At 39.6% G+C, this 27,923-nt stretch overlaps 2 protein-coding genes across 5 annotated transcripts in view; one reads left to right on the top strand and one right to left on the bottom strand.

The window, feature by feature from the left end:
- ATAD2B (ATPase family AAA domain containing 2B) overlaps nucleotides 1–14,981 on the top strand; it is a 75,106-nt gene extending 60,125 nt beyond the window's left edge. For all 3 annotated transcript variants that reach the window (XM_021529792.2, XM_021529790.2, XM_021529789.2), the window contains 4 exons: nucleotides 6,065–6,760; nucleotides 8,848–8,975; nucleotides 10,138–10,266; nucleotides 11,639–14,981. In XM_021529792.2, the coding sequence (XP_021385467.1) occupies nucleotides 6,065–6,760; nucleotides 8,848–8,975; nucleotides 10,138–10,266; nucleotides 11,639–11,680 (995 nt within the window). In that variant the 3' untranslated portion in view covers nucleotides 11,681–14,981. The remainder of the gene's footprint in view (nucleotides 1–6,064; nucleotides 6,761–8,847; nucleotides 8,976–10,137; nucleotides 10,267–11,638) is intronic.
- A 7,861-nt stretch (nucleotides 14,982–22,842) lies between these two features.
- KLHL29 (kelch like family member 29) overlaps nucleotides 22,843–27,923 on the bottom strand; it is a 386,334-nt gene continuing 381,253 nt past the window's right edge. For both annotated transcript variants that reach the window (XM_077782446.1, XM_077782447.1), the window contains one exon: nucleotides 22,843–25,162. In XM_077782446.1, coding sequence (XP_077638572.1) covers nucleotides 24,979–25,162 — 184 coding nt within the window. In that variant the 3' untranslated portion in view covers nucleotides 22,843–24,978. The remainder of the gene's footprint in view (nucleotides 25,163–27,923) is intronic.

Raw genomic sequence — 27,923 nt, 5'->3', positions numbered from 1 at the left:
ATGCACAAGTGATGTAATAAAAACAGTTTTCAGACCAGATAGATCCTTTCCTTCCTCCCTTCTGAAAATTGTGACAATGTTTGCTTTAAATTAAGACGTAGTGTTTCTGTCTGCAGAAGTAGTGAGATTATTACCTTTATTAACTTCAGATTTTGCCTCCTTGACAGAGAAACCACCCAGTAGCCATGATTTTTTCTTGTGTTTGTTCATGGCTCTCTTGTAGCAGGAAGGTGTCATTCAGTAGTCCTTAAGAGCCAGCTGAAGGTACCAAGGATGTGTATAGCTGCAGTAGTTGCTGTTGTACAGAGGGGAAATAAGCAGATCTACACAGGTGAAAAGTCTAAAAATTATCTACACAGATGACATTAATCTGATTGTCTTTTCTCTTTTGACTTCATTTGACTTCATTAAAGGAATTTTCCAGCGTGATGGTCTTGCCTTGTATTTCACTCATGTAATTAGTCTGGTTTCATGTAAATTATATTTTTATCTTGGTTTCCCAAGAAAATCTTACCTGTGCTCTCTGTCCATCTCTGCTCCCCTAATAACTTCTAAATCATTTAGTGGAGTTCAGACAGATTTGATGGGAACTGAGACCTGAAAGATTAGATTCCTGCAGGTTTAGTGAAAATTGGTAGCTGGACAAATGCACATGTCTACTGCAGGAAAAGGAGATAGATTGAAAATGGTAGGTGAGCAGGTAAAACATGGTATTGACCAGGCATGGCATGCACACCTCAGACCATGGACTGTGTCCTGTGTCCAGTTCATCTGGGGTGGGGAGGAACAGGAAACACTGGGATAGTTCCATGAGAAATATTGGGAAGAGCTTGAGTGGAGAGCATTATTGGGGATGGTAGGGGAAAGCAATTGACTGGGGAAGAAAATACTGGGAATGCTGCAATCAGGTTTGCTTTGTACCTATTTCAGTTCCTCTTAATGAAACTTGACTACTCTGTGTTGGGTAGATATGCCCAGGTTCTTCAAGTATTGGCTTACAAAACATAAGCTGTTATGTAAGGTGATAAAAATCATAAATATGTGAAGTTGTTGTATGTAGTTCTTTTCATGTGTTTGTCAGTTCTGTGCCTTGAGTCCTTCTGTCTAGGTGAAGAAAATTATATCTTTTAGGGGTTGGTTCCACAGTCACTTAGGCTGGTCAAACTGCAGGGCACTGCTAAAGAGGCTGTCTTGCCTTGTTGCTGCTGGCATATTCCCACTGTGTTCCCTGTGCCAGCACTGTCATTCATGAGTTGGAAAGCTCAACCAAAGATGTTAAAAACTAACCCAGAAAAAACCCCAACAACATAATGTTTCAGATGGATTTAGTTCCCTTATCTGTTTTACTGCAGAAACAGTAATGCCAGCACAAATGAGGCAGTGGAAATGCTATAGCTGGCTTTGGAGGAAGAAATGGCTTTGTTAGTGGAAGCTGGCACCTCACTTTGCTTTTTAAGCCATTGTGGAATTGTGATCTGTTCTTTCTTGCTGCTTATCTCTGACTGCAGTTTGGGACTTAGTGAGTAGAAACTCCAGAGACTTTCAAGTGGACTATTTAGTGCCTCTTGGTAAGGAATGTGGAGCTACTGGAAGCAGCTCAATTACTGTGGCAGGTACATAGATATCCTGGATGTTGTATAAGGGAGTGTAAGTTGCTGGTTATAAGTGATTTCTCAAGGCTTTGAGTTACTTTACACACAAGACATCAGAAAGGTGTTGAGAGTTTTGATCATGGAAGAAAAACTTAAAACATGTGAATTGCTTTAAGTGGTTCTTGATACTGCAGACTAAAAATCTAGATCCATGGTGATCTTGCTTGCCATGAGAATCTTCTTTGGGTTTTAATCCCCAGGAATTCTTCATGAAATACAGTAGCAACTGAGAATTTACTGTTTGATGGATGTCAGTTTTATCATTTACTGACAGATGATTCACATTCTTTGATGGGTTTTAAGCAGTGTAGAAGCATGGAAGAGTCTTCTCTGCAGCATAAAGTGAACTTGTTAGCCTTCAATACTGTGCTGCACTCAAGGTACTGTAGTAGTCAAACTACAGAAATTTCAAGAGAAAGATCTCTGCTGCATCTTATTAGAGTTCTTCCACATTAAGGGAAGCAGACTTGCTTGTAAATAATTGACAGTCTTCAAATAATCTAATTATGTCTTCTTTCTTTTCCACTGTTAATTTTATTTCTCTGTAGTCTACAGTTCTGTCACTGTACTGCTGGATTTGGGGAACAGCAACTGTGCACACTTCAGCTCCAAAGCTTCTGTCCCATTCACCCATTTTTTTGAAATCTCTTTTCCTGAGACCATAGTAAACAGAAAGGTCACGGTTGCCTCTAGGTCTTGGAGGAGTTATTTGGGAAAGTGAGATTTTTTGGTTCATAATTTTTAGGATGCTTTTAGTTTTGGGGTTTTTTCCCTACTATGACTGTTCTTTAATAGCCAAGAACAGTGCTCTGCTCTGGACAGGGTTGGTACTTACATTACCAGATGATGTTGTTATTACTTAGTGTATCTGACTGGAGAATCTCCAAGCAGCACCTGTCAGTGGGCAAGAATTCAGAATTTCTGAGTCTGCTGCAAGTTTCATTTTACTTAACTTCATCTAGAGGTCTAGTCCTTCTGAAGTAAGGACAGCACAGAATTTATTTTTAATCATACCTAGGAGAAATGCTGTCCGCCTTGTTCATATATCTTTCAGATGACTCTGAAATTGTCTTAACATAGGAATGGAAGAATTGAGAAACTTCACTTATTGCTTAACAAAATGTAGAGTAAATTTCTATTCAGTGATTAATTGCATTGTATTACATAGCACTTTAAAAATGCTCTCTGCATAGATTGTGCATTTTAGGAAAAAAAGAGCAGGTGAAATTTAGTTTTGATACTAACTTATTGTGAACCTGAGTGAAATGTTAGGTGTGATTTGTGGTCAGACAGATACTTATTGTTATTAAAAATTCTTAGTAGTGATTTACAAAAAAGCAAACCGTACAGAAGCTAGAACTGAAATTAAGATCCCTTTGGCAAATCTGTAGAGGTTATGTGAAGATTATAGAGTGAATAGTTGTCCAAATTAGAAGTCAAGTGAATGTATTCATGTGTGAATAATTGCTATTATAATAGCTTGAGTTAGAGAAACTCAGTTCTATAAAGCAGGATTCTTTTGACAATAGTATTTCCACTGCCTCTGGCACAAATAATGCCAAAAGACTCGGTATCAATGCGGAGATTTCTGATGAGTAGTTTTAAAAGGAGTAATTGAAAAGGTGTTAAGGCATTAAGTTGCAATTGTATGTGCTATGTTCATTTTTTAAACAAAGTTCACTCAAAGCTTTTCTCCTGTTAATAGCTGTCCCATTCTGTTACCTGCAGGAAGCTGATAGTCATGAATCAGTATATACTGACTAGAAGATAAAAAGTTTGTCATTCTGCTCTTGATAGTTTACAATCTTCTAAAATACAAACATCAAGGTAGTGAAGATGGGATTCCAGATTAAGTTTATTTTTTAGCAGCAATCTGTTAACCCATTAGTTCCTCCCCAGCAGCCCTTTGCATCAGTTTTGCCCTGTGGTAGCTCCTTCATCCTTTTAAAGTCATAATCAACTGTCCTGTAGGACAGTTTCCTGCCTCTTACGACAGCTTCTCAGATCCATGATACTCTTGTAGTAGTGCCTTTTTATTTCCAGTTACTGTAAAGGGGACCAATACAGGTGATGAAATCTGGTGTCAGTGTCTACAATTTGTCACATGGTTCTGTGGTCCATTAAACACTTCTCCTCCTTGTACCACTCCCTTAACTGGGGGAATTAATCAGGACAGAAAGACTGGTGGTGGGGTTTGTTTTTAAATGCTGTATCCCTTGCTCAACTTTTCACTAATTTAGAGGCTCAACTCTATGTAAAAGAAAAATCTGTGTAACAATGGTTGCTAAGGATCTGGAACCAGAATTTCCTCTCTCATCCCAAAAGACATTGCTGCCTCACTTTTTGTTGTTGCTTTGTCCTAATTAAAAACTGCGGTAAAAAAAAAACCACACATAATGTTTGTTCAAAAATACTGCATGAGACACTGAGCGAGCTGGACTTGCTGACTCTCAGGTGGGAAAGACTTGAAATTTAATGAGACGGTAATACAAGGATTAATTCCATTTTGCTTTAAGGTGATTTCTCGCACACTTAAGAATTTTAGGAATGTACTTGTGTGTTTGGGGAAATCATGGATTCTCATCCCAGGTGAAACTCACAATGTGGACAGAAGGGATGTACCAGTAAATATTTAAAGTACAATTCACTGATACAAATATACTTCACAATATATCTGGTACATACTCTGAATTCTATCTGAATTACAGCAAAGTCTGCCTAAATAGCCAAAAATCAGTGTATCTTTTAAAAATTTAACTTATTTATTTATTTGCTTAGGATGTACCAGATTTCCTTTAAAAGACTTGTATTCTCCTTCTGTGTTTTATTTACCTATCTTTGGAGTTGCTCTGAGGTTCAGTTTGTTGCCTAACAGAGTATTATTTCTATTTTTGTCTGTAAGTTTACATTTCCCTGTTTAGTTTCAGATTTGCTGGTTCAGTGATTAATGAAAATTTTATTGCATAATCTAGGGAAAAAATACATGAACTCTTGAAAAGTTATGTGAGTAGGTTGTAGCTCATCAGTAAAAGAGTGACACTGACTGTAGAAGTCACTATCAGATCCTGAATATGGCTGGAGAAAGGGGATTTTTCCCCCCTTCAAATCTTGCAGTTCTCCATTGTAACAGTAAATACACATTCTAAGTGAAACTGTTCTTATTGCAGTGTGATTGTAACTTTAGATGGCTTTAAAGCTAAAAGGTTAGGATTTACTCCTAATGTAGTTGTTAAACTACCTGCTCACATACAGCACTCATGGGGAGACGTTCTGAAGTACAACTGTGCTTCTGAGTGTCTGTGAATTAATTGTCAACACTTGTACCTGCACTGTGCTTGTATCTTCAAAGCAAGGTCTTTGTAACTCAGTGTGTGGTTGGCAGACACCAGTGTAGAACTTAATACCCCATAAATCAAAGCAACTTACAAATGTAGAGAACATTATGGAGGTGCTCAGCATAAGAGTTCACTTTGAAAGGGAAGGAAATTTGTCAGTCTCTAGTTACTATTGGCCGTGATTTTCATTTATAATAGCTGGCCACAACTTAAGCAATTTTGCAATAATTGAACGGTCTTTATCATTGCTTGGATTTGAATGTAGAAGCTTCACTTTTTCACAGTGTCTTCCTGATCTTCTGAGTTGTGTCTAGTTAGTGCTTTTGAAAAGGATATTGACAATACCATTAGGTTGGAGTGGTCTTCCTTCTGCATATGCTCATCAAATGTGCCCCAAAACCTGTAGATCAGTACCTTAGTTGTATCTCACTGCAGATTGGTTAATAAAATAAAGTGGCCTTTCTGAGAAATAGTTTATTTTGTTACTTTTCAAAGGCACAGAAAATAAAACTAGGAAATAAGAAAAAGGAAAATTTCTTGGAGAAATAGTGAAAAAAAGGAATTGCATGCCTATATTGCTTCAAGTTGAGTAGCACAATATGGCCTTCACAGATGACTCTGGTTGGAGTAATAGGTTGGATTAGAGGCTTCCTCATGTCCCTTCCAATGTGAATTGTTCTAAAAGTGAATCCATGGATTGCACTTTCATTTGTTTTATTATGTAATCATTTCAAATCGCTGAGGAGCTAAAAAGGGAAAATGAGAATAACTGTCTTTGAATCCTCATTACCCAAAAGAGCTACCCAAATTTCTACACCATTGCTTAGCTGTTTTAAGTAGGAATGTCTTGTTTCCATCATTTAGGAATTGAGTGGATGACTGAGTGGCCACTCCTTATACTTCTAAAATTCCTTGTTACCTCTAATTTGCTGACATTGAAATCAACAGACACCTTATTTTTCCTTGAAGAGTGAAGATACTTGGTTGCCTCACACAGCACCATATTCTTATATCCTGGTCTCTTTACTGAGGGGTACCTGTGCATCTAAAAGCATTTGTTTGTGTGTTTGTTTTCAGTTCGAATCAGGAGAAAATCGAGACGGCGCTCCCAGTGGGGCAAAGGCATTATTAAGAAGAGGAAAGTCAATAATTTAAAGAAAGATGAAGATGATGCAAAGTTTGCTGATGATGAAAATCATGGTGAGGACAATAAATTGCTAGAAAATGGAGAGCTAGAGATCAGCACTGACTGCATTGAGGAGAACGGAGAGGAAACAGGAGACCTCTCTATGACAAATGATGAATCCTCTTGTGATATTATGGATATAGATGCAGAGCAGAGGCTTAACAATGGGACATCAGGAAAGGAAAACAATTTTGCATCCACAGAAGAGGAGAGCTCAAATGAATCCCTGTTAATTACTGACAGTAGTACCCTTGGTGCTGAGAAGGAATTAAAGAAGGACTCTACATTGAAAAGGGACTGTGTGAATGGAGAGACGTCTGTACACAGCTCCCAAGGTGTACCTGCTACAGCCTGTCATAATGGTAAAGTAGAATCACTTGATGCTGTTTCACCCTGTGGCAACAGTGATTGGTCTAGTAACAAGCAAAAATCTTTATCTGAAGATCAGCCAAAGGAGAAAATGGAAGCTTCCAGTGAAAATCAAGGAACTGATCTGGTGAAAGCTGAGTTACCACATTGCAGCAATAATGAGAGAACACTACAGAGCACAGACATTGAAACTAAAGATGCTGAAGCAGATAAAGAAGGTATAGCTTGTTTTCCATGTTTCTGTCATTATCTCAGTGCCAAAGTTAATGTCTGTATTTTTCACTGTAATATCCTGTGTTGAAATTATTATATAGTAATGTTTTATAAATTGCTGACTATTTATTTGAAACTCTTAGTATGCTTACAGCATTTAATTTCACATAGAAAAATTAGAAGTATGTAGCAGTGTGGGGTTTAGATAGTGGTTGCTGCTACCTGTATCTTATTTCCCAGTAAGCATCTCCTGTGGAAAAGCTGTTTGGGTAAGCATTCAGGCAAGGCACTCAAGTCCACACACACCTCACTCACCACGGCAAGCTCAGCAAAGAGAGGCAAAAGGGCCTTCTGTGTGGTCAGTTCCAGCAAGGTTTATTTCTGCATGCCAAAAGGGAACCAGAGATAAAAGAACTTTGTGCTCTGCACAAGGCTTTTATTGGGGGACTATGGGGATGATACCAAGGGAAGAAGGGGCTGGCCACCAGCGGTACCACAACCAATGAGGAAACAGGGAAAGGAGAAACCAAGGGAAGTTGGGACATACAGGGACAGGAACTGGGATGGATCAGTGTCCAGCAGGAGTCCTTGGGGAAGTTCTTTCTGTCTGCCCCGGTTGGGAAACTTTATGGTAAGTCTGTCCTAGGGAAGGCTCTGGGAAATTCCATGAGGGAGAAAGAGCCTGAGGATTCCACAGAAGTACAATTTGACTTGCTGTATTTTTATCCTAGGTAAGAAGGTGTATCTCCACACTTAACACTACTGTGTTCATATTTGTCAGCTTTGTGGGAAATACTGAGATAACATTCAAACAATAATTAAATATTTTAAAATATTATAAATAGAAATAAATATAATACCTCTTTTGGTCTGTATATTCTGTCTGATTTATATTTTGTTCTGCATGATAGATATTGACTTGTTTTGTTAGAGAATATGATAATAGCATCATTGACTTGGGATAAAAAAAGCATAGAAATAAAGAATGCATTCCTTTAAAAAATTATACGTAGCAAAAGTTGAAGCAGTTTAATGCATCGCAAAAGCAAGCTTGTTTATCTGTGGAGAAGGTCTCTGGCTTTGGAGTCACAGTGAACACAATAACAGTGCAGGAAGAAGATAGGGAGGTGGAAAATCCTGGTGGTGTATAAAAGAAGGGGCCGTGTCCTTTGAAGACATGAGAGAGAGTTTCCTCAGGGAACAGAAGTAGAAGCCTTATGCATGATTGCCTTTTTAATGAGCTTTCAGAATTATCTAAAAGAATGGAATCTTTACTTCAAAAGTTAGTGCTGAGCTTTACAAAGGAAATGAGCTTTAATGAGAGATCTGAATTACGAGAAGATTACTGTGTACATGTTGGCTGTGTTTGTACATACATATTTTCTCTAAGGGTAAGGAGAATAATACAAGAAAGGGCCTAGAAATATCACAAGAAGAGCATGATGCGTTAGAGCCTTTACATTTCTGAATTTGGTAGGTGCATTTTGTATGCTTTAGGATGGTTATAATAACAGGGGTCCTCAGAAGAAAAGGCATTTTAAATAGTTGAGGAGAAAAATAGTGAATGAATGTAGGGAGAGTATAAGGAGATAAGATTTTGGTCAATAGGTTGAATACAAAGATGGAAGAAAACAGAAATGTGTAACAAACACATGAGATTTGGAGTAGAGCAGACACTGGAATACTGTGGTGATGAAGACTTGGGATGCTTTAGAGAGAAAAATGATGATTTGTTTCACTTGAGCAGAAAGAATTCCAGCATTTGCTTAGTGTGTGAACTTGTCTTTGCAGCTGTTTAATTTGTTGTTGAATAGAAAGATAGGATGAGAAAAGTCTTCATGGAATTCAGTTTTCATTCAAAGCTGGCGCTTTGGAGTTGGGTTTTAAGGATAGCCAGTTTTGTGTGTGTCTTCTGAACTGTGGGTTAGTGTATTTCTAAGCGTTAGAAGTCAGCAAAGCTGATGAATAATGTGCAGTGCTACAGTTTGCTTGAATTGAAACAACCCAACAAGCAAAATCAAACTGAAGTGAAGAAATAAGAAGCTGCATTTTGTGGGACTGACAGCGCTGATAATTGTTTTTCAAATTACAGGTTTGCTTAAAAGCAAGAAAACGCGAAAAGTCGCTGTGGATCAGTCAAAGCCCACAAGTTTGGAGCAGGTTCCAGAGGAACCTTTAGATCCCTTACCCTCTGTCATTGTTGACCATGACAGACTAAAGGTAACAGAACTGAAAATTTGAACTATTAACAGACTCCATTGAAAAAGCTTCCTTTCTGTGGTCTGAAGCAACATTCCCTTTAGTTTTGACTATAGACAAGTATTACAATTGCAGTGACTTCTGGAAATGATTTGTCAATCAGTGTTTTTTAGATGAAAGGTTAATGAAATTACTGAATCCTTAATGTCCCATCATTACTACCCTTATAATCCAGTAAGGACACTGAATTCCTAGCAGTCCACTCTTCTAATTGCCATTTTTGTAGGTACTCACTTGTGTTAATTTGCTGTGCCAGGTACCAAGAAACTGCTGGGTGCCTGGTAATTGGGAGTTAACATCATCTTTTCCTGTGTGGGTATACTTGGTGGAGAAAACTTAGTGGATTGGAAAGCAAATGGGATTTTGTGTTGATGTTTTGGCATTATAAACTGCTAATTAATTTTCTTCCAGTTTTTTTTAGGTTCAGTTTTTTTTCAGTTAAAGTTACAACAAAATTTGCTATCTTCTGTTGTAAAAAGTAGGTTGACCTACTGCGACCTATGAAATTTAGATCACATTTTCTGTGGCGTACAGATGATGATATCTTCAGAAACCATAGAATTGTTGTGACACGAGAAAAAAAATCTTAAATGTCACTCTTTGCTACTATGTAAAATACTTTCACCCTTGTTATGAGAAATTTTGCATATGTTGTGTCCTCCTTCTACCCCCTTCTCTTTTTTTGTTGCATTTAACAACATTTGTGGAAGATCAAATGTTTTCCTGTGGTGGTACTTTTTTTCCCTTTCAGTGTTAATGCTTAAAAATGTCTACTTTGGCTGTCAAAGCAATTTTTTGGGTTTGCTTTGTTACAACGACCAACCAAGATGAAATAGGATGCAATAGCATTCCAAAAGACCAAACATTGCCCCAGCTGTACTGAGTAAAATAATCTTAGACAAGAAGAAAAGTGTGGGTATAAGCAGAGAAGTGAAAGGCGACATCAAGTTCTTTTTGTACAAACATTGAAGCAGTGGCCTTGCTGATACCCAGGTGTGGTTCATTTCATTTGTATGTATCCCTTTGAAGGAGGGCTTCAAAAAGACATTGCATTTCTGATTTGTCCTTAAAAAAATGCAAAAATTATTCTAGAAACCCTCTTCACCTTTTGTTGTTCCAACAGAAACTGCTTGATTTGGTGGTTAAGAAAAGTGACAACCTGACTGTTGACCAACTTGAGAGATTGTATTCACTCCTCAGTCAGTGCATCTACAGACATCGTAGAGACTATGACAAATCACAACTTATAGAGGTGATGTTGTACAGCTTCTTTTATTCTTTATCTGAATATTGTGAGATAGGCTTTTCAGAAACTGTTAATCTGTCAATTTATTGTTCTACTAGCAGGCAAAAGCCTGTAATAGACTTTGAAGAAGGTATCTATAGAAAGAAAAAAGCTTAGTGTGGTAACTTAGAAACAGGCAGTTGTTTCTAAGAATGCTTTCTGCAGAAGAGGATTAAGAATTGAATGTAGAAGAAGGGAGGAAAAAGAGGAGAGACTACAGCAGCATGAAAAGCACATGCTGGCAGTGTAAATTGGAGTTAAAGCAGTTTCCATGTTTGTGGCATGACTAACAATGGTGCAAAGTAGTGATTTCATAGGCACCCTGACCCAGCATTGCTGCAGTTGCCTTTAATTGTGTTGGTGTAACTAGGCCAAAACCAATTACCCCCCTCTGGTCCACGCAGTTTGTAGATTCTGACTTTCTTACAAGACCTTAGAAGTGCGAACACTCTCTTGGTCAGTAAGTGCAGCCTTGGGAAGGTCAGTGGAGCATGGTGGAAGCCGGGTGTCTGCCTTGCCATCATCCTTTGTCACTGAAGTGTTTGCCCTCCAAGGCCTTCTGTACATCAACAGCAAATTGGTCATTTCACCATTGGCACAGGCTGATGTCAGCTCTGGGTCTGTCTTCCCTCCATCACCACTGTTCTAACTGCAGAAGGGTTTGGATCAGCTTGCTGATTCATCTGATAACCAGCCCTGCTGAGAAAAGGACAAGAATTGCTACTTCCCAGTTGGATCACTGAGCACTAAATATTTTTCTCCATGAATAATTTACAACAAAACCTGAAAAGCCATAGTGGGGGGTTTTGTAGAGTTTCTACAGAATACTTTTTAAACTGTTTTCATGCTATTCCCTGCCATCTTCACCTAAAAATGTGTTGAAAGTCTGAGCAAGATGTTATGTAGATTAATAAGGCATCTGTCCAGTAGGAGTGTGTAGAGACCAATCTTTACTTTGATTATCCAAACTGTGCAGACTTGTGATTACAGCTGGGTCACCAACAGCAGAAGTATGCAGTAAGACTTGGACTCATGCAGTGTGCCACTGCAATGCTTTCCTAATATATATTGAGCACATTAATTATATAAGTGACCCTAATAAGCCTTGATTTTCTCATGGACTGTCATACTAGAGTGCTTTTCTGTATTACTGCTTTTTTAATGAGTTCCCTCTTTTACTGTATTTTGCTAGCAGATAGCAGCTAATAGACAGAAACGTCTGTTTTCATATATTTATTTGTTCAGATTAAAAAAAGTATCACAGTAAGTACTACCACATAAAGTAACTGTTTCCCTCTGTATATATTTATGAATGGTTAATGGTCTGTGTCTCTTGCAGGAGATGGAAAGAACAGTTCATGTGTTTGAAACATTCCTGTGAACTCGTCAAGATGGGTGGGTTTATCCTCTCAAACTGCTCATGGGAGAGCAGTCCTCTGAGCCATTCAGTTTCCATTTGCACCAAGTATGTGCAGAGCCTTGGTCTTAAGTGCTCTCTCTTTTTGTTTCTGTTGAATTTGGTGCTATTGTCTCAGGTACCTGAAACCAACCAGCCTACAAGAACCAAACGGAACTTCATATAGTTGTCTCTGATACAAATAAAGAATACAATGCCACAGCTTGGAGATTTTTGGTGCTACAGAAACTGTTCTCATTCCTGCTCTTGTTCACTCTACATGCATTATCTTTGGGGAAACTTCAGGCAAAGTGAAGACCAACACATACAAGAGGACTGGAAGGAGCAGATATAAGTTGAATATTTTTAAACAGGCAACCTTTTTTTATTTTTTTTTTCCAATTTTTCTCTTCTCTGGGGTTATGGACAAAAAAAATCTGTCCTAAAGAAGGCAGTGATGCATTGTGGTAGGAATCTTGAGTAACTGGATGTACAGTAATTTGAAGATGAGGCTCTCTAGAACTGCCTTTAATGTGCCTTTTAGTCAATTGAGAAAGATAAGGCTAAGCAATTTGTTTGGATTATAGTAAATGGCAATGTTAGAAAGCTGTCTGCAGAATGAAGATCTCCAAAAGGATGAATTGTATTATCTTCATTGGATGGCAGCCAGTGTTATGGTTCTATAATGCCTGTCTTACTCTACAGAACTAAACTAAGACACACTGAAAAAGCCACATACTTTACCAAAATGGTGAAATTCCTTTTTCATTGGTATATATTTTATTTTAGAAACAAGTTACACAGTGAAACTCTTCTGTGTATCTAAAAATGAAGCATTTTCCCACCATGTCCTTGTTTTCCAGTGTGAGTTCTCTGAGGAAAGCAAGGTTAATGCTGGCAGGTTTTGTTGGGAAGGTCTGTGTTTGTAATATAGCTTGGACTGTGCAGTGCAGGCAAGAAGACACTGTAGTTGGTCAAAGTCCTGGAGCCCAACCTCAGCTGAATATAAAACTTCTCTTAGGTTTCACAAGTCGTTCTGTGCAAAGCATTGTTACTGTGGGGAGGATTGGAAGAGAGCCTTTTGAATCCATCTTTTCTAAGAGTTCTCTGGGTCTGAATTGTGTGGTTCAACACCTTTCCTTTCTGGCAGCTGGAGAGAACAGTCTAGGCAGTTTTTATGTTTTGTCACAAGCTCGGTATTAGAACATTACCAGGGCTGGTTTATTTCACACCCATGTGGAAAGTGTTCTAGAGCAGTTGGCTGGTGTTCCCATCGTGAATAATTCATTGTGACTGTCCCTACATAGCTGCAGAAGTGTCTGTCCAGAAATATGCAATGCAGTGTGATTAGTTTTTAACTAGAGAAAACAGACTACTGCAGAGATCCTGAGCTACCTCAGCTTTTTGTATTTTAGTTACCAACAGTGTTTATGGAGGACTGTAGTCACGCTGCTCCCCTGTGCAAACCCAGGCTTAGGGACTTGTCTCCACCTCTACGGCTCATCCCAGGCAGTGCTGCAGAGAGAGAAAACACGGGCCTTGGGCTACTGCAGTCATCCAAAGTGCTTTGTCCATTATGGTTAAACATCAGCCTGTTTTAGATTTTCACCCCCAAATGCCACCGTTTTTCTTCATAGGTAATAGCAGAAAAAAGTTTTAAGCATTCATGTACATCTAGTTACACCGAAATGCAGCCCATGCAGAAACACTGTATTTTTTAGGTGGGAAAGTGCGATTAAAAACAACAAAAACAAGCAGAAAACACATTTTAAATGAGATTCTTTGATCTCAGATTTGATTATGGGATTTTTTTCCATGTTTCATTTAGTATTTATTAGCATCATACCTGTTTGAGATATTTATGTGTCTGGTACATTAACAGCATTTTGTATTTTGATGGAAATTGTTACAAATTTTAAGATTTGATTAAATGAAATGTAGCAGATTTTTTGTAGCAAGTTTCTGATAAAAGGGTTTTTTGCAAGTCTCAGGTTCTTGCTGCAGAATTTTTTAAAAATATTTATTCCAGTTTCACTTACTCAAAGAAGTTTTTGTTCAAGTAACAGCAGCACTTGTGGAAGATAAAACTGCGTTCATTTTTAAGAAGATAATAAATTTATATATTAACTAAACTAAAACAGTTGAGAATTTTAGTCACCAGTGAGTGTAAAAAGCAAGTTTAAGCTAATGCCTAACATTAAAAAAGGTTCTAAAGGTCAGGTTTCTAAAGGAAAATTTTTACTGTCAGTTGTTGATTGGGAAAAATTATTAAGAGGCAACTTTACTAACTGAGGAGCTGCCATGTTGTTTTAGAGAAACGTAGCTAATACCAGATGTTCTAGTGGACAGCTTACCTAAAATGATATACTCGCCTTCTTAGCCCAAATAACCACACTTCAGTTTTTGTTTTCCTTTACAGATGTCTGGTGGTTATAGAGTTAAAACAGCTGTTAATCTATCCATGTGGTCTAAACTTGTTTACTCTTTGTATGTTTTTAATTTTTTTGCCACATAGCACTGGCAAGAGTTTGTACAAATTGACCTCTCTTCCTTGTTTCTTGTTGTGAAAATTGCAAATAAACTCCTGTGTGAGTCTTTGTCCTGGACTCTATGGAATGTGGCCAGCCAGGAGGAGGAGGTTTCTCTGGGGGCTGGGGGGGCTGCTTTGGAGTGATAGAGTTGCTCTTGGGTGATGGCTCTGGAGTTAATTGTATTTGCAAGCTTGAATCTCACCTGTGATTATTCTGTTTTGTTTTGCTTTGTGTCCTCTGTATTGTTACTTGATTTCCTCATATGCCAATGTATTTATAGGATTACTGGGTTTTGTAATATCTTGTCTTCCTTTTTTTTTTTTTTTTTTAATTAAGTTGGTGAGTCAGCGCTGGTTTTACCTTCAGTCTCGTGAATGGCAGGTCCTGCAGCTGATAGTCTTTTGTTTTTGTTTTATTTTGTAATTACACCATAAGCTTGAATTTGGGCTTGTACTTGCATCTTTTGTGTCTTGTACATTGGGTTATTTAGACATTGGGACGTCCTGTTTGGTTTCATTAACGTGTGTCTACTTTGTGGATTAAGTAGACTTCCTTCATCAGCTATGGTATATTTTGGATTCTATAGTTTTATTCAGAATTGTGTTTAAATTGATGTTTTGCATTTTGACTTCATTTTACTTTAGTTTGAAGTAAGTTATTTAATTTTTTTGAACTTCTGGAAATTTTGAACATTTTACTGTAATTTGTAATATAACTGCTGTGAAATACTTGAATAAAGATGACAAGAAAACACAGCTTTAGCTCCTTCAAAAATGTATTTAAAAGAAATGCTGCCTCCTGGCTGAAAACAGTCTTTTCCTTACTAGACCTCCTTGATTTTGCAGTTTAGATGTGGCACTTGGGGATCTTGCTGTTTAGTTACTTTGAGCAGTTTGGTCCAACTTCTGCTTTCAGTGTTTGTCCATTAGGAAAGACTCTTTCCTTTCTGTTGATTATATTTAGCAAAGTTGTTCTTACAAATTTGACATGTTTGTTTTTTGTTTTGTTTTTTTTTTAGATGAACTCTTGAGGTGTAGGACATGGAAACACCCCTGGACATTTCCCTCTTTTCCTTTCTGTGTACCTTGAGTTGTAGGGCTCCTGGGCAAAAGAGTAGTTGAGGAAGTGAGTAGTAGTAACTTCATGTCTGACTCCAATTCCACTTTTATATGCAGCTTTGAAAGCACAATTAGATATGAAATTTAATACTTGTTGTATAATAATGAAGTTGATTGGTGAGAGCCTGGGCTCAGCATGGACTGGTGTGACCTGAATGCCCTTGCAGGTACCAGCACCAGCTTGGGTTTGCAGTGTGAATAAAGGAAGTGGAGTGTGAGGTCATGTGTCTCTCTTTGTCTTTCAGGGGTGGGAAGGGCCATGTTAACAGAGAATAGGTTCCGGTCTGATTTCTGACCGTGGCTGTAAAAATAACCAGTCTAAAGAGACAAAATATTTGGGAACTCACAGAAGGATTCTTGTAAAGATACTTAGTGAATTTGGAGTGGTGCTTCATAAGCATGATTTAGTAAGGAATAGTTAGGGTGGGTGTTCCTAAAGGCTTAGTAGATGCTTGTGCAACACTCACATTTGTCAACTGTTCACTGCTTAATGCTGTTTCCTTCTGCTGTTGGTTTCTGCCTTGAATGTAGTTTTGAAATCCAATTTGCCATATTTCCTTAAATTTGCAGTGCTGCACATTCTCCTTAAGTTCTTCAGGTAATTTATTTGAATAAATTAAAAATGAGATCCTTTTCTTCTATATCTTGGGTAGGATTTGGACTTGTAATAGATGGGGTTTTAAGCCAGGACTGCATGTGAATAAATTCTGCAAGCTAAATCAGTAAACTTACGAACTGATTAATGAAGCCAAACACTTCATTTTTTTTCCCTCCTCCTTTTATGCTTCACTTGTGGTCATGTAACTATTATGTAAAAATGAGGGATTATAAACTTTAACACTAATTAATTCAGCCTCATTCCATTTCTAGGTGAGTAATTTTTTCCAGTGTGATCATTTGCATAGGAAGTATATTTTGGTTGAACCCACTGCCAGTAGATGGTTGTGACTACTGTGAAATTCCATTTATTTTAGAATTGCATTTGAGTTACACTATACCTTTATATCAGGAAAAATCCTTTCCCTTTTAAAGTATGATAAGCAGCTAAGATTTGAAATGGATTAATCACTTTTAGTGGGATGTTAGCGTGGCCATTTGCATTGTGGTTGGTCTGGAATGCTGGTGTGCAGTAGTGCCACTTCAAGACTGAGGTGCAAACGAAGTGGTGGTCAGAGGCTCCTCAACATCCAGGGGTGGAGCAGGCTGGGGCTGAGGTTGTTCAAGCTCCATGTTTTGGGTGTTGGTGATGCAGCCCTCAGGACGTGTTGGCCAACAGATGAAGTGGGGCTGGTTCTGTTGTGCTGGACTCCTCTGGTTTGCTGGGTTTGCTTCTGTCCTCCAGCAATCTGGATTTTGTCAGAGTAGGTGTGAGAAATGTACAGGTCTGTCCCTTGGTGGCTCTGGGAGTGCTCACACCATTTTGTCATCCTGGTTTTGTTGTGGACATGTGAAAAACCATTTTGCACTGGTGTACAATCTGATTTGTGCCATAACCCAGAAATGCTCAACTGTGTCTATGTGAAAGTAGGGGTTTGTGGAAGATGACCTGTTCACTTTGGGACTCTGCACTGGGAGGAAGGAAAGACTTAAAGTCAAGTTTCAAAAGGACTCCCTTTGAAATATTTATTCATCAAAGGGAGTGAAGCATAATATAGAGGATTTATGCATCTTAGAAAATACATTAAATTTGGACTCAATTGGTTTTCTAAGAAGGAACCTTTCTGCTGTAGAAGGAAAAGAAAATTATGTTTTAGCTAAGAACCAGTTTGTGAAAGCCCCAGCTACAGTTTTGTTGTAAAGATCTGGTATTCTGCTGAGTTTGCTACACCTTGTAGAATCCCTTCTGTGTGGAGACTGCCTGGAAGAACAGCGATACCTGATTTTGGTGATAGGAAAGGACAAATTGCTAATACATTTTAGGTTTCTAATGAACATAATTCTGACATAAGTTTTGAAGTGCTGCCCACTGTATTCTCTGTGACATTACAAAAAGTTTAGTGTGATAAAGGAAATGTAACATGGATAGTCACATGTTGTGTGTGGCTAGCATCAGGTTTGTAATAAATTAGTTTTCTCTAGATATTTGAAGTATCATAAATAAAAGCATGTAAGACTACATTTTCATGAAGCATTGGAGATTTAACTGGTATAAAATTAATGTCTCACCTTTATACTGGGGCTAGGCTGCTTCAGAGCCTTGCTGTAAAATCTAAAGCTTGTCCAGCAGGAAAAAAGCTTTTTTTAAAAAGGTTCCTTTTCACAAGATTCAGAGGACAGCCACGAAAGCACAAGCTGAGCATAAATTTTACACTGTTAATCTTGTCAATGCATGAGAATAAATTGTGGAAATGGAAATTAGCTGACATCTAATGATGATTTAAATGTTCAGCAATTTGTTAACAAAAATTTGGGTTTATTCACAGGGAATAATGCCAGCAGAAAACACTGGTTTGTTGAATTGGATGCTGTGGCACGTATGATTTAATCTCCTGCATGCCCAGGGCCTGCTGATATCTGAATGGTTTAGCTGTTTTTGGGGAAGGCATTTAGTCTGCAGAGTACATCTGCCCTGCTCTCTGAACTTTTCATGGAGTAGTTAAAACTCGTGGGTAGAAACACGTGCCTCATTCCTCATTTGTTCTGGCCCAGCTTCACTTCCAGGCTCTTTTTGTCTCTTGGTGTTTTAGACTATTCATACCTGTTTTTCCCCCCCATGAAGACACTAATGCACTGTGATCAAGTAGCCTCTCCATCTTCTTTTTGCTGAAGAACAAGCTTTTTATGGCTCTCACTGCATTTTCTCCAGCCTTTAAGTCCATTTTGTGGCTTTATTCTGCAGTAGGTCAATTTTTCAACATCTTCTAAAACATTTGTTCACAGAGGAAATTGATGTGGTATTCCAGCATAGATCCCACCAGTGCCATTTACAGAGGCAAAAATCACTGATTCCTATTCCCTGTCCCCCTTTTTGCACATCTAAAGATCAATTTAGGCATTTTATACCATGGAATTGGGCTAGGAACTCTTGTTGTTTGTCTCTTCTCAGACTTGAAGCTTTTCATGATGCAGTTCTCCATCCTGAATGTCAACGTTCCCCATTCCCACCTCTCTGAGGTCCTGCTTAACTTTATGAAAAGAAGTTTTATGGGTCCCAGCCAGCCAGAAGAGCCAGCACCATATGTATGACTTGTTCAGGCCTCATTATCTTTCCCCCAGCTAATCTCCTTTTCCACAGGTCTGTGACTAGTGATTTATGTCAACATTTTCCTTCAAGAACTTTGGGAGAAGAGGATTCCCCCATTAGAAACACTCTGATAGTACCAAATTGAGCAGATTAGATATTCCTCAATTAATCTGCCTTTTCTTAGCCCATTTAATAATTGCTGTCTGAGTACAGTACCATGAGGAAGCTGAAGTGTTTTGTCACATGCTGTTGAAAATCTATTACCTTATCAATCAAATGTGTAATCCTGTCAGAGAATGAGATCAGCTTTGTGTGATACAGCCAATTTTCTAGAAAATCATGGTATTTCTTCTTATCCCTTTGATTCATGATCACTTTAGTTAGATATCATCTTTCCATTTTTACTTGGGCTTGATGTCAGGTGAATGCCCTATAATTACCCAGTCATTTCACTCATCCTTTGGTAATTGTCACATTATCGGCACTCTCTGAAATACCCACATGTTATTAAAAATGAATGTCAGCAGGGCAGAGACTTCTGGGCTTTCTGGAGATAGTTGAGTGTTAGGTTACCTCTGGAATTAAAAGCCCCTTATCCAGTTGGGAAAGTCTCATATTCTCTCCAGGTAGTAAGTGGTCTGGATGTATTGATCTCCATAGGGGCTACCTCTTGCCAAGCAGTAAACAGAAATATGAGCCATTCCTAAGCTGCCACATTTCCACTTTAATTTTCCCCAGAAAGGCTATGTGTGGCATTTTTATGATAGAATCGGAGAATATTCGGGATTAAAGGGACCTTAAAGATCATCTAGTCCAAATCCCCTGCCATGGGCAGGGACACCTGCAGCTAGACCAGGTTGCTCAAGGCCTTATCAAACCTGCCTTTGAACGATGCCAGTGTTGGGGTAGCCACAACATCCCTGGGCATCCTGTGCCAGTGTCTCACCACCCTCACAGGAAAGAATTTCTTCCCAAAATCTAACCTAAATCTCCTTCCTTTCAACAGTTCCTGTCAAACAGTGCCTCTCTGGATTCCCTCTAGGCCCTCTTCAGTTACTGGAATGTTGCTGTGAGGTGCCAGTGTAGTCTTCTCTAGGCTCAACAGCCTCAGCTTTCTCAGCCTGAAATGTTCAAGTACATAAAGAGGGAATTTGCAGAAAAGCTGGGCCTAAATTGGAACAGGTGAAATTGAAATTGATGTAACAAGTAATGGAGCACTGCTTTCACTGGACACAAAAATATATAACTTATTAAAAGATTATCTCTTTTAATGGAAACAGCACCAAAATTCCAGTGGGTTTGGCAGTTCAGGTTTGCTTTTTGAGAGCTGATTATTGTTTTTGTGGTAGAAGGACAGTGATTCTGGTGGAGCAACAGGCTCAGGATACTCTTAGAGCATTTGGTGTGTCCCCTCTTCAACAGCCTGATGCTTATTTGGATGCTGTCCACCAGCACAGGGACATTGCATCAGAAATTAGTCTGCTTAAGTTCCCAAGATGTGGAGAGGGATTGGCTCATTTCTACCTGTAAGACCTATTTTTTATTAACATTGTATTGTATTTTAATGAAGTGGGAAGCTGATCCTTCTGTAGGAATGTCACAGGTGACTTGAGGTAGCTGTCTGCTCTTTAGCCACAAAAACATAGGAAAAAGTCAGTGATGCTGGACAACAGCCAAGGTTTGATATTGTATTTTGCCAGTATGAATCTTGCTGTGTAAGATCTGGGGCATGTATGAACTCCAGAGGAAGAAAGAACACTGCTCAAAACCAACAGATTATGAAATTAAAAGCAGGACGCCTTTCAAATTAAACCTTTACTGTACAGCCCACCACTAATGAAAAATGTAGAGACAGATATGACTTGATGGCACCACTGGAGCTTTCTTCTCCCAGGTAGTAACGGAGCCAAAACACTTAATTCTGTGTGTAAAGCTGCTGCCAACTGAAGCAGAATTTGTTTAGATAAAGAAAATTGGAATTTATTACTCTGTAAGAAATCTGCTAGCTAAACAGGACTTCCTGAAAGTAATGTGTGTTATCAAAAGAAAAAACACTGGTGACCAGCAAAGGGAGAATTGTTTTTCACGGTAGTCTGCCACTTTGGTTTTTGTTTTCAGGCTTCCAGAGCTCGGCTGAGGAGCCCACAATGTCAGCTTCTGCTCTCATGAATTCTAACCTCAGCAAGTGTTTAATCATGCCTCAAACAGCTTGGCTTTTTGGAGGAAAAACGGTGTTTCTGTTCTGGTATTGCTGTCCAGTTCAATGTAACGAGTGATGGGAACACCGTGCCTGGGATGCATCCATCTGCTTCCCTCCAGACCGTTTTCTTTCTGGCCTTTTCTGCAGTCTAAAGTTATCAACCCAGAACACTCGCTGATGATGGGAACTTGGTGCTGCCTTCATGTACCTGCAGGCATCTCTACCTCAGCTGAAAGCACCCTTCAGCTCCTGTTTTTGAGCTGACTTAAAATGGGAAAGAAGGCATTAAGGGGTGAGCTTAAGGGTCTCATCCAATTTAAAAGGCTTGTATTAGTATGACAAGTTAAAAATGTCCAAGTAGATACAGAGTCGGTGTCTTCTTACAGACCTGGCACAGGTTGCAGCCTGCCAAGTCCTGGCTGTGTGTAGTTTTATTTAATATTACATTACACCACATCACCTTTTTTCAGTGGGGACAGAGCAGCAGTGTGGTTCTGAGACCATGCCCTTGCATTGGAAACAGCAGAGAAAAGCTTTGGGATCTGTTTGCTTTTTTCCAGACAAATTCTTCACGAGAAGCTGGGAGGGTGGTCGAGTACCTGAAGCCACTTGTACCTGTTCCATCTCTGCTGATTAAACAGATTTGTGCTGCTGGAGCCGGGCAGGAGCAGCTGCTCTCCTGGCTAATCCCTGCAGCTGCAGAACGCGGCGGCTCCGTTTGCCTGGACCCCTCCAAGGGCAAGCTGGAGTGTACCCAGCGCTCTTAATTAGCTGCTGCAGTTACTCTGTGCTAAGCTCAGCCTTAACACCTACCTGCAGTTAATTAAAAGATGGGCTTGCTGAGGTTTTATTAGTACAGTGTGTTTGCTGCTAGATGAAACAACGGGAGAAAGGGGGATGACTTGTGTAAATTGTCAAGGGTGGGGGATTACCTGAATGCAGTGAACAGCCCCGTTTGGAGATCACTCTCCTTCCCAGATGGGCCAGGGGAGAGTCACACCAGTGAGCAAAAGAGTTTTTATCAGGTTGCTGAGCCAGTCTATCCCCCCTGAATTTCTTAAAGATTTTAAGAAGAAAAATCTCTGAGCAGATATGTGCATATGATTCATTTGGCAAAAGCACTCAGCCAACTTCCCAGAAGGGAAGTAAAATGACTTCTACATACAAGTAAAGTAAATAGTCTGTGTCTTGTTCATCCTACCAAGTATTATTGACTAGTGCTGAGTAAGAGATCCGTGCAGAGCCTTGATGAAAGGTTGGCAACTCACCCCACTTGGTCTGGATTATTGCAGCATGGTTTTATAATACTGAATTGCAAGGCTTTTAGTAATTTTCACAGGCTGTTCAACCTCAGCCACTAAGCCTAAACTAAAACGTTTAAAAACTGCAGTTCACGCTCTTAAATACTCTGTAAGAACTGGAGACAATTTCAATAAATGTTAGGCTCTTTCTGTTAATGTGCAGAACAGAAATTACCTCCTCAGATCCGGCTGAAATGTTCCACTGTGGTGGTATTTGAGACTAGTTACATTTGGCTCATCTTTGTTCCAGATCCAGTTTTACAACTAGCAGATGACACCCTAATGCAACATCAAAGAGGCCATGAACGGTTGCATGGAATTGCTCTCAGAACGACGTATCCAGTGAGGTACCGAGCTCCCACACTGGATAAGGAATTTTGACCATGGGGCAAATGCAGCTTTCATCTTTTAGACATCGCAGCAGCAGTGCAGCACAAATTTTTGCTTTAATTTTAAAATATAAAGTAAAAAAGCTGTTTATCAGGGTTTGTTTTTTTTTTCAAGATCATTTCCTAAACTATCTTGAGCCCTTCTGTTCTTTACTTAATAGTACATTTGGGAAAATAGATGAGCAAGAAAGTTCTTCTGAGTAAAATTGAAAATTACTTCTAAGAGATTTTTTCTGAAATGAGAATTAAAGCACTTTGCAAGTTCGAGTGTTTAAGTCTTAGCAATAAATTTTTGGATTTGCAACAGAAACTAGATGGAATGAATACATTTTCATCCCTGGCTTGGATGAAACATGAAGTCCCCATTTGTGCGGTGTTTTTCCTTGATCAATCATGACAAAATTAATCCAATCTGGATGCTGAATCTAGATCTATAAATATATTTATTATAATATAACAAGAACTTAACAGTAAACATAAACTATATACAATACCATTACAGATAACCCTGTTTTTAATATTATTCACAGAAATAATAGCCAGTTTTGTTCCAGTGTGAGAAATGAAGAAATAAGCTAAATTGAAAATGTCAAATGTGTTTCAGTCTTGTTGACAGGTAGCACCTCCTTTGGAGGTAGACACACACCAACACTAAAATTAGTCCTGCCCCAGGCAGTTAGAAACTTGTGCTCCAATCTTTAGGTTCACACTTGCACCCTGTTTGACATAAATACTTTAAATGACATACTAGTATATAATTTTGTTGTGCTTATTATTTTTCTTTAAAGAATAAATAAAACAACTGCATAACAAAGGCTGGAACCTCACTGTCAAAATGAGAGGCTTGAGTCACCCTATAGCTTGACTCAGCTGATTTGAGCACATTTTCTTTAAATACTGCAAGATACAAATGTCTTTGTTTTTTTTCTTTATTTTATAAATGGTTATTAATAAAATAAGATGATTAGCTAAACATCTGCATTGATTTCCCCAAAGCTGTAGGCAGACCTCCCTCCATATAAAAAGGCTACTGTATTTGGTATGAAATTCAACTAGATATTGAATGCAAGATCTCACCCACACCCTGTACAGGACACTCCTTCTTGAATTACTGGTATGGCATTTGGGATTTGAGTCTGCAAAGGCAAGTATGGCAACTTTTTTTCCCTCTACTTGGAAGGAAACCAGACAATCCTTAGCTTGGGGTTACTTTCTACTGCTGAATTTTAAGATTCTTTCCCCTGCCCCCTCTATGTTACCCAGTCCATCTCCCATTTGTTCCTTTTATGTATAAATTTATAAAGAATTTCCACGTCACAATGCTCTCTGGATAGACAATATTTTAATATATATAAAAATATAACCCCTGTGCTGTGCATATACTTACAACTCTACATAATAATAATTTGAAGTCTCTTACACTGGGCTTAAGTCTATGCATTTTTCTACTATGGGCTTCAAACTCATGTGTTTAAAATCTGTAAATAAGAAGTATAAGGCTTCCACACCTAGAGAAGGAACTTGAAAAATAAAGTAAAATAAAAAAACTTCTCAGCCTTTACACAAAAGATAGTGGCGTATATCCCGACGTAAGGAATTTTGGTTGAGAGCCAAAACTGAGCGCGTAGCCACAGGAGGCATCTTCTGTGTTTGATGGACACGTGGCAAACCCACACTACGCTGTGCATTTTACTGTGATTCCTGCCAGAATGAAGAGTGGGTTTATCAGGAGAAGGCCTCTGGCATCCAAACCATTTCCATTTTGCACTGCAGGAATCGAGCACTGCCAAGTGCATCAGCAGAAAAGGTTCAGAGACCCCCACCCCCCACCGTGGGCACAGCCACATGTGCCCACAGGAGAATCACCAGGAGCACAAACTCATCCAGCCCAACAGACCTTTTGTTTATCATTTTACATGGAATTTATTACCAATGGCTGTTCTTCTCCCTAGTCCCCACCTCACCCCACCTGCTTTTGGGCTCTTCTCTAGAGAACTGAAGTATTTGTTTGATCTGATGGAAGACTGACATCAACATAAGCCATCTGTCACATAAAATTTTTCTCAGTCATTGGTATTGAAAAGCATGTATTAGAAAGAAATGTAGGAATCAAAGTGGTAAGGACACTTTGACCTTTCAAATCGATTGATGCCTAAAGTGTAATAGTAAAACTAATCTGCATGGTTATTTCAAGAATCAAGCTTGAGCTCTAAAGTAAAATGCAGATTATTTCTTCCTCTCTTCCCCAGCTTAAAAAATATGAGAAATTCTATTGCACCTGGGTTGACCAAAAGCCGATGTCCAGAACAAGTGCCACTATAACATCTAGTGACACCCTTGCATTATTAAGTTACAATATCTTACATAGCACGGAGCTCTCTGCTCCTTGTTCACCAAAAGGTGAGGATGATTTTTCTACATTCAATGTAGACACTATTCAAGACTTTAGAGCAATATGTTCACTGGCTGGCTTTGCTGCTTTTGTTCCTGTAAGTAATAGTATTCTTCCTGCCTGCTTTCAGCAGGTACAAACAGTTCTCCATCCAACTCCTGGGGAACATCAGCCGCTCTGAATGTACTTTTTGATTGCTACGCAGCCGTGTCGGAAAACGGGGCAGGGCATATTTGGTAGAAGTGTCCACGTGTTTGTTTTAGGGTCATAGGCTTCCATGTTTCCCAGGGCAGGTCCTTCGCTGCTGACGATCCCACCAGTAGCATAGATTTTTCCATCCAGAACCACAGCACTGTGTTTTTCAAAAAAAGAAAATTTAGAGTTAGTTGTCTTACTGAGCAGTTTTTTTCTTAGGCTTAAAACAAACCCAGTCTTTTATAACAATGGGCAAACAATGAATACACCTTTTGTTCTTATCGGTATAAAGCTGTGTGGGCCTTTCTCTTCTCTTCTCTCTCCCTTTCTCTCTCCCCAAAATTAATCCTTTTTGTGTTCCTGCCAGGTAGGTAACTGTTGTCTCTAATGTTAACAACAGATGAAAGTCCAAGGAAGATCCTTCTCCAGCCCACACATGGGATCTGCAGCAAAAGCAGCAGGGTGGTATGTCCCTGTAATACTTTGCACATGCAAAACCAATTCAAGCAATTGCGGTTCCCATCACCTCAGCTGGAAAAAGCTCTTGCTTCAAGTCACTTCTTTAATTGTTAATGAATGCTACAAAATGAGGGGTAAAAATCTTCAAGAATATTCTGTTGCTTCAGCCTCTTCTATGGCTGTGTCCTGGCATGGGGTCCTGGAGATCCCACTGACTTTGTCCTTGTGCACCCCAGAGTTGTGCATGGGAAAGCAGATCTGGGGCACACAGACCTGATGGTTGTGGCTGTGCAGCTAAGAGAATGACAGGGCAGCTCTTTTGTTGGCATCTAAACACAAAAGACCCTACTGCTTTGCTAAAGTGAAAGTGTTTGACTTCAGGTACCTTGTGTAAATCAAGAATACTGCAGCTGGGATAATCCCATGGTCCATAGGCTCCTGGTAAGAGGGAAGGTGCCCAGGTATAGAAGATATTTGAAAGAAAGAATTGCCCCTTGGTCTCATCTCTTCCCCTTCCTTTCACTTCATGTCTTGGCCTCTTGAGCAGTGGTGCACATGGCAGGACATGATGAAGATGGGGCTGGGCTCCCATGTGTGCATTTGGAAATGACAGAGCATGGCAGAGGCAGCTGGGTGGGAAAAGCCAGTGCAGGGCCTGCCGTGTGATCTGTGCTGCCTTCACACTGCGTGGGGGGAACCCAAAATTGGGGCTGTCTGGTTTTCATCTGACAGGAAGCCCAAATTTGCCTTCTAAGTTAAAGATGTTAATCTGGATGGGATGGGATTGGCAGTGGCTTTTCTGGCAGCTGGGTCCATTTGGAGAGCAACTGATGAATGATTGCTTTGGGAAGGAAAAGGGAGACTTGGAGAGTTTGTACCTGGAAAGGAGAGCAGGGAGAACAAGAGGGGAAGATGAGAAACTAATGGCAACCAAGAAGATGGCCTATATCTAACAAGGTGGAAAAGTTTAGTGATCTTTTAGGCTTGGTAAAAACAAAGTAATTTTGTCTGGCTAATTTTGAAGTACTGGGAAGAGGAAAGATAAAAAGTGATAAAGGCAAAAGCCAGAGAGTGCTGGAAGACATAGGATGAGCTGAGACTAAAATGGCACCGACAATGCCACGTGCTTCTGAAGAACACAAGACTCTGATGTCCTTGTGGAGAAGCAGAGCCTGAGGTTAAAAATAAACTCACAATGACAACAGTGAGGACTCAAATAAGCCTAGTCCCTGGGTACCGCCAGGAAATAGGAAATAATGAGAATCTTGTCAAAATAACTGTTAATCTGAAAGGAGGAGGAAGGAGAGGGAGACTTGAAACATTTGATTAGAGCCTATCCACAAATCAGCAGGGTTGGATGATGCATAGCCCAGGCTCCTGAGGGAGTTTGCTAATGAACTTACTGAACCACGGGTAATTATTTTTCAAACGTCAGGGAGAAACAGGGACTTGAGTAAAGCAAGTGACATCCTGAAAGATGTCTTTGAAAGAGAAGGAGCTCACCTCCAAAGGAGCCAGAGCTGGTGGCAGAGAGGCACTGCCCAGCAGGAACTCCTGCCAAGGCTCAGTCCCTACACCCAGGAGGAGGCAGAGGTGGCAGGACCAGCTGACCCAGTAAATCAGAGAAATGTGCTAATTAAACAACAGTTTTGGACTTAGGATATTTGCTGAGCGGTGGAAAGCCCATCTCTGGACAGGAACAAGTTACTCTTTAGGCAGGCTGGGAATTTCAGCTTGCAAAATCTGGCCTGAGGAGAAGGAAGGATTGCCCCATCCCAGGCTCCTGATGTGGTGGAAGGGCCATTGAAATGAGCAGAATGAGAGTTGAGAAATGAGGCTCTTGGGTAGTGGTTGCTGGTTTTGTTTCACTCCCCCCCCCCCCCCTTTTTATTTTTTTTTTCCTTTCCTGGCTTGTGAAGTTGAAGAAGATGGAAGCTTATTTGTTTGGGATATGGTTTGGGATGTGGAAGAAGGCCTAATGCCAGAGATGGACTGTGGTACAAAGCAGTTCTGCTGCCTTGGTTCTCTAATGAAATCCTGATTACTAAATAAAGCAGTACTCCTACACAATGCTTGGTGCAAAAAAGGAAATAAAAATTAAATGGGTTATCAGTTATGTTTGGTTAAGTGGGAAAAAGGAAATGAACTCCAGAAGATCCCCTAGAACTATCAATAATGGGCAATTGAAACAAGTATTAGTGTGGAGCATGGAGACTGGGGCTGGTTCCATCAGTGCTGATGGTCAAGGTCTGCTGGCCTTAGCTTTAATTTACTGGTGTGGACATGCTGGCGTAGATGGCAGCACCTCAGACCAGTACAGAGGACCTCAGTCCTCAGTCACCACTGATGTACAGGGCTGGTCTACCACTCACTGCTCGTTAACTGATGAAATTCCTCTGCATGGAGCTTTTGATCTGGATGGGAAGAATGGAATAGCCAGAGGGAAGTCTCTACAGGTG

Source organism: Lonchura striata, chromosome 3, assembly GCF_046129695.1.
Source record: "Lonchura striata isolate bLonStr1 chromosome 3, bLonStr1.mat, whole genome shotgun sequence".
Taxonomy (NCBI): domain Eukaryota; kingdom Metazoa; phylum Chordata; class Aves; order Passeriformes; family Estrildidae; genus Lonchura; species Lonchura striata.
This window is presented reverse-complemented; position numbering and strand designations above follow the sequence as displayed.